General features: G+C 40.7%; 1 protein-coding gene across 1 annotated transcript in view; it reads right to left on the bottom strand.

The window, feature by feature from the left end:
• Window positions 1-4,143: 4,143 nt before the first annotated feature.
• The window catches only part of LOC139567740 (E3 ubiquitin-protein ligase NEURL1-like), a 68,218-nt gene continuing 60,866 nt past the window's right edge, over window positions 4,144-11,495 (bottom strand). The window contains exons 5-6 of the mRNA XM_071389198.1: window positions 10,243-10,422; window positions 4,144-8,124 (exon numbers count right to left, since the gene is read on the bottom strand). Coding sequence (XP_071245299.1) covers window positions 7,868-8,124; window positions 10,243-10,422 — 437 coding nt within the window. The 3' untranslated portion in view covers window positions 4,144-7,867. The remainder of the gene's footprint in view (window positions 8,125-10,242; window positions 10,423-11,495) is intronic.

Below are 11,495 nucleotides of genomic sequence, written 5' to 3'. Positions count from 1 at the left end.
TAGTGTGGCAAATCTCCAACACTGTCACAAAAACCTAATTTGTAGACAAGGCCTCAAACCAAAGTTACACTCTCTAAACCAATGCTCTGTAAACCGTCTAGGTCCTTATACCCAAACTTGAAACAATAATGACCCACTACCAGCATGTCAACTCTGTTACATCATACCACCAGTGCTTCGAGTTGGACCAAAGGAGTTGCTATAGTATTTGTTTTTCTCTCTTTCTTTATTTGCATTATTCTTATGCAACATTTGTGTTCAACTCCATAGAGACAACTCTAGAGACTAGTCCTGTTTTCAAAAGAAAGGTGTCATGGGAGGTTGGATTTCAAGAGAAACTGATTCCTTTTGTAAATGTCACCGACGTGAGTCATTCGGTGTGACAAAATGTAATGTTGTGTGACAAGGCGATAAAGCAGCAGGACATGTCATGATATTACAATTTTTGCATCCGTGAGTAAGTCAATAAGTGTATGTGAAAGTACAGCAAATGTACAAATAATCAAATCAGTCTACACTTCAATGGGAAACATAACAATTGGTCTGTGTGCTAGCGGTTCTTTTTGGAAACAAGGCTGTTCCTTTTTACCGTTTTCATTCTGAAAACCTTTTTCGTTGTTGCATCTTGTTCATGTTTACATTGTATCTTGCATTGCCCTAAAGAGAAACACTATTAAATGTATTATCTTTGTTTAATTAATGTTGCCTCTCTGTTTTCATTTGTTAGCCTGAACATACATTATGAAACAGAATATTTGCAGTATTATTATTATTAAACGTTTCAGTCATATAGCAGACGCAGAAGTATATGTTCATACTTTTTCCCCTGTACTGGTCCCCCGTGGGAATAGAACCCACAACCCTATCATTGTAAGCACCATGCTCTACCAGCCCAGCCACACAGGACCAACTGAGCTGTTATGACTCATACATTCATATTTAGATTTATTTATAACTTTTACATACAATCGTAGGTGGCAGTAAATGCATTGAATGATACATATATCTTCATTTGTTGTATGGTATGAATCAGAATAAGTATATTTAGACTTGGATGGTACAATTTAATAATCCTGTTTTAGATGTACTGTATATTGTATGAGTTATGAGAGAACTGTAAAAATTGTAAAGGCAGAAAATGAAGATGAACTAGTACGGCAGAGCCCTACCTACTGCTAACGAGAAAGACGGAGGAACAAAATCATACTGTGGCATCCGGACATCTATACACATGTAGAAAGATGTATCACATACGCCTAAATGAACACGAAAAATGTGCACACCTACCTCCCCTTAGGACAACCACCCAACCCCCATCGAACCCCCACAAAACGCTCGCTTTCAACAGAACATGTGCAAGTTACCCTCAGCATCTAAAGGTCGGAGCATTCATCACATTTATCACGGGTGGTTATGGGAGATGTAGAGAGAATGTAACACTCAGGCTAACAGCTGTGAGAGGACTAATACATAGAGATATCATGTCCAACATAAACACTGTATTGGAGTATTTCAGGAAGGTTCTAGAATGACAGGTATCAAATAAAGACGTAACAAACACTTAGGCCGACAGTGTTTCTGACACCTTTTGGTTGCACATAGACCATTTGGGAATACTTCAGAGAGGTATTGAAGTAAAGGTCTTAGTGCTTCTGTTCAGTCCATGTCACTGTCATCTTCAGGTGTGACGGCGATGGCATATTTAAGTGAGACAAGTGTCGACAGCTGAGGAAAGCTCCCATAGGACGACCCGTCGCTAAAACAGATTCTCATTGGTCAGTGGAACTATTTATATATATCCACTAGATGGCAATCTTGAGCTAGTCTGTTCTCCTCAGCCTTAGCTGGAGGAGTCATAGGGGAGTTTGAGCTCATGGTTTGCGGTTTTTATCTGTTTATTTGTAAAGGTCTTACCTCAAGGGCCTTTGTAAAGCAGGTATAAGGACTGCATGTATTCCCAAATTTTTTTTTAAACACATGAACATTTAATCCATCATCACAGAGTATTACCTATGGACATTAACTATGACCCATCACTTTATAACAGAGATATGGGATACTAATACATCTTGATGACAGATTTGATATATATCGTCTAGATTATTATCAGACCTCATACCTCCTCCTAGATATTACCATGTCTTACACGCTATTAATCCACTACTGACAGACATATGTATATCTGGGGACATCAGAGGGATATTTGGAATGAGGTGGTAGCTGCCTGCAGTGCTTGGAGCCCCTGACCCTAAGCCTAGTGTCCCCTGGAGGACCCCGGTTGAACATAGACCACCTAGGCAGATGGGGCCGTCCAAAACACATGATGTAACAGGTGCCCCAAATCACATACCACTGAAAGCACCAGGTTCCGTTGGACCACAGAAGGTCAGCGTTGTGTTGATCTGGGTTAGCAACTCTATTTGGATTCCTTTGTGTTTTATGACTATGCTGACACAAACTGTGTACATGATCCATGCAATCAGTGTGGCTGGGGGATGATAGTAATCTTAATCAATGGATTGTATCATTATTTGAAACCCTTGTTAGCGGACAGCTAAAAATGTTTTTATGTACTATCTCTGTTTTATCAATGTACCAATTGGGCTTCAGGAAGAAGCATAGCACAATTACAACAGCCATGAAGGTTTTAAATGATTTCACTGAAGCCTTTGACAAAAAACATCACTGTCTCACTTTTTATTGATCTCTCTAAGGCTTTTGATACAGTTGATAATGCTATACTATGGCAGAGACTGTCGAGCATTGATCTTTCGGCGCATGCAGTTGCATGGTTTGCTAACTATCTGTCTGATAGAACTCAGTGCACTCAATTTGATGGGCTCATGTCTGTTAAATTGTCTGTCTGTAATGGTGTGCCCCAGGGCTCTGTACTTGGTAGAGGCGAAGGTCGAGAGCCGTGCGTCCTCCGAAACACAACCCAATCAAGCCGCACTGCTTCTTGACACAATGCCCACTTAACCCGGAAGCCAGCCACACCAATGTGCTGGAAGAAACACTGTACACCTGGCAACCGTTTCAGCATGCGCTGCTCCCGGCCCCCCACAGGAGTTGCTAGTGCGCGATGGGACAAGGACGTCCCTGCCAGCTAAACCCTCCCCTATCCCGGGCGATGCTGGGCCAATTGTGCGCCGCCCCGTGGGTCTCCCGGTCGCAGCCGGCTGTGACAGAGCCTGGACTCGAACCCAGAATCTCCAGTGGCACAGCTAGCACTGCGATCTAATGGTGTTTTCTAAAGCAAGAAATAGACCTCTGAACCTTTCAACTATTACTACCTGTCAGGGCAATGAGATTGAAACTGTAACCTCATAGAAATATCTTGGAATTTTAATTGATGACAGCCTCTCTTTTAAATTGCATATTCAACAATTTACATTTAAAAAAAATTGAAGTTGGGATTTTATTTTAGGAACAAGGCCTGTTTTTCTTTTGAAGCCAGAAGTAGGCTAGTATCAGCTACATTTATGCCAGTACTAGACTATGGGGATATTTTATATATGAATGCTTCCTCTCAGTGTTTGAGATCAATTGACACCCTTTACCATGGAGTACTGAGATTTATTTTAAACTGCAAAACCCTTACGCACTAATGCACTTTATATACCAGGGTTGGCTGGCCTTCTCTAGTCAATCGTAGGCTCAGTCACTGGTATACTTTTATTTACAAAGCCATTTTGGGTTTACTACCTTTTTATTTGGGCATTTCTATTGTTCAGAAGGTTGATTTGAGGCTGATTCCCTGACCTGTCAATGTTTTTAATTTGCTGTTTTATGATTTTGTTATACTCTTGTGAATTCTATGTTTTTTTACTAGATTACCTGTAGTTTGGCCAGGACGCTCTTGAAAAAGAGACTTCAAATCTCAATGAGCCCTTCCAGGTTAAATAAACGTTAAAAAAAAAGAAAAAGAAAGACATTTACTGGATTAATTAAAATCAAGAGTATGGATATAATAAATAAGAATTTGTCATCAAGTGCATGTTATAGTTGGATATGTATGGGAGATAATCCAATCATATTAAGATATTGGAGATGTGATAGAAAATATAGAATTAGCTTGTAGTCACATTTTTTGTAATTTATGTTCTATTCAAGTTTTATGAGAAAAGCAGGCACAGACAATTCTTTGAAACACGTCTGGAAAGTTTATTGACACAATCGTCCGACTCACATTTAACAGAGCTGACAAACAGATCACTTGGAAACTAGTTTTCAAATAAAGACAGGTTTGCAAAGTATCTTAAACAATGGATGAGTCACAACATAGAACATATATTCTTCTATATCATGGAAAATAGGAGCAATCGTGTTTGACCTAGCCTATGTTACATTTCTATGTGTAGCGTTCTGATCGACCCCTGAACTCTGTCTAAATGATGGCCGAGGAGATTGCGATGTAGCGTTTTATTTTTTAGCTTGTCTTCTATTGGTCCCAAAGTTCACTAACTAGGACGGCGTGAACAATCAACTCAAACAACAAAAAGACAGAAAATAAAGTATATTTCCCAGGTGATACCTGTCTAGTGATATCTGAAGAAGGGTTTTTCTAAAATGGAGGATAGTAGAAGAAGAAAGAAAACACCCAAGTACAGTAGGATCTGAGATCAAAACACTTCAATGGAAGATAGATACAATACAGGGTCGACAAACAATCAGGAGAGAAACCAAAAATGTTTTTGGGGGTAAATTGGTATCACACTGCAACTGGTTAGTGTTATAGTTAGGGCCCTGATTTTTCCAGGTCACTAGGTAAGGAACAATTCTGGGCCCTAGTCATAGTATCTGTGTGGAGGGCTGAACTTTAAGCCACTGAGTACTGACATGAGTCAGACCACTTCAATTAATCCTGTATGTAACTCAATAAATATGATAGGCAGCAATTTAGGTGCCTTGTTTTTTTTTGCATGATATTTAACTTTTACGTTATTATAGGTTGTCAATGTACGGTATGCCATTTATGACATTACCGTATGTCCAATGACTATTGTTTACATTAGTGGTTGTGGGTTAAATTCCTTGGAAAAAGGGCCAGTAAAAAAAACTGTAAAAAAAACATTTCAAGCAAGGGGAAAATACGTGAGTTTAGCACAGACATTGCAAATTACAAGGTGGGTTAACACATTTATTTTTTATTGGATTTCGGATTTCATCGGACACTTAGTATCAGCACACATTTTACTGCGATAGAATATGCCAGAGATTACCTATAGTGTAGACCATTTAAAAAGTACAATCAGGATTCTTATAAAGTGACATTTAACATTGCCATACAACGACGGGCTTTAAATTTATACTTGGTAAGAGCTATAAAAACAAACCTGGTTTGGACTCGAAAGGAGGCATAAACAACAACGTAAAAATTACAAAAAAATTCCGCGTCTGAATATTCAGAGTTTTTGAAATTATTAATCTGTGCTTGTCTTTTACCCAAAGCAACGAGGTGTTATGATTGTATACTGCAGGGAGTCCCAGGTATTGGTGGAAGGTACAAGATAATATCGTTCCTGGCTTTAGGATACACCGTAGAAGTAGAAATAGCTGATTATTTCATGGTTTCAATCAACCAGAAAACAAACATTACAATCATGACTATCAATCGGGGAAAAAAGCTGACAAAATATGTTTTTTCTCTCTCGATACTACCAACCACACCAATAAAACTATTTGCCTCATTTTAAAACATAAATTAACATTCAAAATGTGAATTAACACTCAAGCAGTAGCGTATAATATCATAAAAACACAAAGTTCTGTTTGTGAGTGTAAAGAGGAGGTTTACGAAACATCTGTCAGTATTTGCCCCAAACACAGAGAGCTGGCAAACACTGTCGCAGCATTACATTCCAGATTCATTTGTCGATTATCTATTAATTACACCAAGATGCAAGATAAACGTGATAAAAAAAAAGCCTTTTCAGCTCTCGGCAGAAAGCTATGACATATAGCTCCAGTACACACAAGCGCGAGGGGAATTTCAATGGGATATATGACACATTCTGATCATAAAGGGGAAAAGTCTTACTTTTACAAAATCACATTTTCAGGTAGTCTTGCATTGATGTCAATGGGAGACTGAGTGATAATTCGACTTAAGTGTAAATTAGGATTCGCCCCAAAGGGATAAAAGTCATATGGGGTAAGTGACAGCACGTGTAACCGACTGTATATCTACTTGTAACATTGAGGAACTCTCATCTACCTCTCATAACCCTACATTAATGTGTGTAACTGTGAAGGGTATTTGTAGCTGGTGGAAGCACTATGCAGATGTTAGAAGAGTACCGTGATAGGGTTAGGGTTGTGTACATATTACTGACTGTCTGCGATGCAAATGACCGCTGACCGGTAAGTATTTTGAGTTATAAAAATAAGTTAGGGTCAACTCAGTTTTGTTTCATGTGCTTTTAATCCTCTGAGTTTCTGAAGTCCTGTTTCTGAAGCTTTTCTTCTGACACACAACATCGTATTTGGTATTTAGTAAGGGGTCTTGGTGAGAGAAAAAAATGGATAGAAACAAAGCATTATTAATCACACATCCGTTGGTAACAAATTAACTGTTCATAAATTAAGGCAGGGAGCTGTGTCGGATCGACGTTGAACGCTATTACCATGACAACAATCACAGTGCATTGGGCTGGTGTTTGCGTAAACTGTCACCATTTTTGGGGCGTTAACAGCTGGACCTGAGGAACACCCAATAAATGTACTTTCACTTCCTGCTTCCAGTCACATGATGTGGGTACAAATTGTGGGATTGGATTGGGAGCTGAGGCTGCCAGTGACATTGTTTTGATGGCTGTTTAAATGTATTGTGTAAAATAATATGTATCCTCTCCTTTCTTGATGGGGCATTTCCGAGAGCGCAGTACTGACTCCAGTGCAACATACAACACTGCAGAGCAAGCAGATAGCTAGCTAGCACAACAGGACAGCTACGACCAATGAATGTGCTATAGAACTACCACACAAATACATTTGGTTGAGAATATATGACTTACTGTATGGGAGCAAGAGGTGATACAGCACTCCTTCACACGTCATATACTTACGTCCCTATACTTCACAACCTTATACAACTGTAGTCATCTTCCTATTGATGAATCCTATGACTACTACAGAAATGCATCCCTTTCCGGTCACAACCCTTGAGCAACAAATAAGTCCTCTCTTTTCCTCTGCAGTTTGCCTAAGTAACACACAGACAGAAGTTGTGCCATACTGAGACGTTATGTTAATAAAAAACTATCTGTGGAAAAGGGTAGACATTTTGCCTGTTTTTTTACAGACAAAGTCGAGTCAAGTTAAGAAGCAAATGTTGGAACTTAACAGTCCTTCTCCTCTTCAACATAAATAGATCATCTCAAGACCAAAAACGTTGAATTGAAACCACCTGGTTTGCTTCCATGCAAACGAGCAAACGAGCGGCAGTCGTCTGGAATTGGCTTAAACAACCAAATAAAAAGTATTTTCACGTCTTCTCTTTCCTCAAAGTCTGAAACTTCCTGAATCCTTGGAGAGCAAGAAGAATGAAAACTTCTAGTTGAGAGAGGAAGTTCTCGACGCGGTTGCAAAGCCGTCACACACTGCGTCAGAGAGGGAAAGTGGAAATGTAAGAGACCTTTGCAGTGCAGGTCTACTAACTGTACCAGCCAACAAAAAATGGGTATTTGAAACAAAAACCAAGATTCTTCCTCAATATCCATCACACAAAAATACCAGAGTGAACTGTCCATTGTCCATTTCCCTGATCTTAAAAGTTTATCAAAGTCTTTCCCCAACGTCGTCCTCCTCTCCCCATTAACTTATGCCTGTGGCCCTCAGTTTCGAGGCCCTTGGCTTCAAAGGCCCCCTACGTGCTACGGTAGGTCTTAATGATGTCTTTGATTTGTCTCCTGCAGATGGGGCAGCAGGCGTTGGACATTTTCTTGAGTTTGACGCCGCAGGTGTAGCAGAGACACATGTGACCGCAGGCGTAGATGACCGTGTCCACGTGGTTCTCGTAGCAGATGGAACACTCATCGCCTGTCGGCCACCCGGGCCCTCTCCCGCTGCCTGATGGGAAGGTGGGCGACTTGGGGAGGCTGACGGGCGAGCTGGGGGTCGTTCCTGTTAGGGGGGAGGTAGTGACGGAGGGAGGGAAGGAGGGAGAGGGAGAAAGAGAGAGAGCATGTGTTAGGGGTGTCAGTAATCAATAGACTAATGAAAGAACCTTCTGCATGTACACTACCGGTCAAAAGTTTTAGAACACCTACTCACCTACTGGTCTTTCTTTCTTTTTACAATTTTCTACATTGTAGAATAATGAAGACATCATAACTATGAAATAACACATAACCAAAAACGTGTTAGACAAATCAAAATATATTTTATATTTGTGATTCTTCAAATAGCCACGCTTTGCCTTGGTGACAGCTTTGCACACTCTTGGCATTCTCTAAACCAGCTTCACCTGGAATGCTTTTCCAACAGTCTTGAAGGAGTTCCCACATATGCTGAGCACTTTTGGCTGCTTTTCCTTCACTCTGCGGTCCGACTCATCCCAAACCATCTCAATTTGGTTGAGGTCGGGGGATTGTGGAGGTCAGGTCATCTGATGCAGCACTCCATCACTCTCCTTCTTGGTAAAATAGCCCTTACACAGCCTGGAGGTGTGTTGGGTCGTTGTCCTGTTAAAAAACAAACTATAGTCCCAGTAAGGCGGCAGGTAGCCTAGTGGTTAGAGTGTTGGGCCAGTAACCAAAAGGTTACTGCTAGATCAAATCCCTGAGCTGACAATGTAAAAATCTGTCGTTCTACCCCTGAACAAGGCAGTTAACCCATTGTTCCTAGGCCTTTATTGTAATTAAGAATTTGTTCTTAACTGACTTGCCTAGTTAAATAAAGGGGAAAAAAGGAACAGCCACATGGGATGGATTATTGCTGTGGTAGCCATGCTGGTTGTGTGCTTTAATTCTAAATAAATCACAGACAGTATCACCAGCAAAGCACCATAAGACCTCCTCCTCCATGCTTTACGGTGGGAAATACACATATGGAGATCATCTTTTCACTCACAAAAACACAGCGTTTGGAACCAAAAATCTTAAATTTGGACTCCAGACGAAAGGACAAATATCCATCGATGTCCATTGCTTGTGTTTCTTGGCCCAAGCAAGTGTCCTTTAGTAGTGGTTTGTTTGCAGCAATTCGACCACGAAGGCCTGATTCACACGGTCTCATCTGAACAGTTGATGTTGCCGTGTCTGTTACTTGAAGTCTGTGAAGCATTTATTTGTCTGCAATTTCAGAGGCTGGTAACTCTAATGAACTTATCCTCTGCAGCAGAGGTAACTCTGGGTCTTCCATTCCTGTGGCAGTCCTCATGAGAGCCAGTTTCATCATAATGCTTGATGGTTTTTGCGACTGCCCTTGAAGAAACTATGTTCAAAGTTCTTGAAATGTTCCGTATTGACTGACCTTCATGTCTTAAAGTAATGATGGACTGTCGTTTCTTTTTGCTTATTTGAGCTGTTCTTGACATAATATGGACTTGATCTTTTACCAAATAGGGCTATCTTCTGTATACTACCTTTACCTTGTCACAACACAACTGATTGGCTCAAACACATTAAGAAGGAAAGACATTCCACAAATTCACTTTGAAGAAGGCACACCTGTTAATTGTAATGCATTCCAGGTATCTACCTCATGAAGCTGATTGAGAGAATGCCAAGAGTGTGCAAAGCTGTCACCAAGGCAAAGTGTGGCTATTTGAAGAATCTCACAAATAAAATATTTTTTGATTTGTTTAACACTTTTTTGGTTACTACATGATTCCATATGTGTTATTTCATAGTTTCGATATCTTCATTATTATTCTACAATGTAGAAAATAGTAAAAAGGAAGAAAAACCCTTGAATGAGTAGGTGTTCTAAAGCTTTTGACCAGTAGTGTATGTACTGATGTAATGGATCTAATCTACAGTGTTGCTCAATACATTCTTTACAATAAATACAGTACAAACCCATTTTACTACTGTTGTTCTACTATGAAGGCAGCCTCACATTACGTAACTACAACAGTAGACGAGACATTGCGTCCTCTCGCTGCACAGCACGAGAAGCAATGTACCGAACAGACTCACCACCCAGGACATCTGCTACCTAGTGTCCCCCTCTCCTCTCTTAACCCCCTGCAGTGGGTTTGATAGTTTGATTAATAGAGTGGCTCTGAAAGGTACAGACCTCCCACAGAGCCACCACAGTAGGCACCGGAGCAGGGGCCTCCCAGGCCTCCGTTAAGGACAGGGTCGGAGCTTCCACTACCCAGGGCCAGGGCTAGGGCGCTGGGGGTGTGGGGGGAGGAGGAGGGAGAGCTGGGGATAGAGGGAGCCCGCGCAGGCTGGTCTCCGAGATGTGTGGAACCTGGAGCCAGAGAACAGACAGAGAGAAAAGAGATGGTTATGAAAGCATATAGAGTTAAAATAGAGCCACCCGAACTATAGTCACCTCAATATAGCCACCTCAACTATAGTCACCTCAACTATAGCCACCTCAACTATAGCCACCTCAACTATAGTCACCTCAACTATAGGCACCTCAACTATAGGCACCTCAACTATAGCCACCTCAACTATAGCCACCTCAACTATAGCCACCTCAAATAGAGCCACCTCAAATAGAGCCACCTCAAATAGAGCCACCTCAAATAGAGCCACCTCAACTAGAGCCACCTCAAATAGAGCCACCTCAACTATAGCCACCTCAACTATAGCCACCTCAACTATAGCCACCTCAACGATAGCCACCTCAACGATAGCCACCTCAACGATAGCCACCTCAACGATAGCCACCTCAACGATAGCCACCTCAACGATAGCCACCTCAACGATAGCCACCTCAACGATAGCCACCTTAACTATAGCCACCTTAACTATAGCCACCTTAACTATAGCCACCTTAACTATAGCCACCTTAACTATAGGCATCTCAAATATAGGCACCTTTAGTACTGTAAGTGGAGTATCCAGTAGGTTCTACATTGAAGAATGATCCTATATCATAAAGAACCGAGAGAAAGAAAGATTATTACTATTTTGATGTATTTATTTTATTTATATTAATTTAAAAAAAGTCTCAGGTAATATTTATAATATATATATATTCTATATATGTAACGCTCTTCTACTTCATCCTCCTCCTCAGACGAGGAGAGGCGAGAAGGATCGGAGGACCAATTTGCAGCATAGTAATTTGACATGATATTTATTAAAGAATAAAGACAAATACGAAAAACACTTGAGAATTTACAAAATAATAAACGGAGTCAACAGACCTGAACAAACGAACTTACATAACACGAAGAACGCACGAACAGGAAAATAGACTACACAAAAACCGACCGAACAAAACGAAACAGTCCCGTGTGGTGCAAACAGACACAGACACGGAAGACAACCACCCACAACAAACAATGTGAAACCACCTACCTTAATATG

This window comes from Salvelinus alpinus, chromosome 2, assembly GCF_045679555.1.
Source record: "Salvelinus alpinus chromosome 2, SLU_Salpinus.1, whole genome shotgun sequence".
In the NCBI taxonomy this organism is placed as follows: Eukaryota; Metazoa; Chordata; class Actinopteri; order Salmoniformes; family Salmonidae; genus Salvelinus; species Salvelinus alpinus.
Note: the sequence above shows the minus strand (reverse complement) of the source record. Positions and strands in the feature narration are given on the sequence as shown.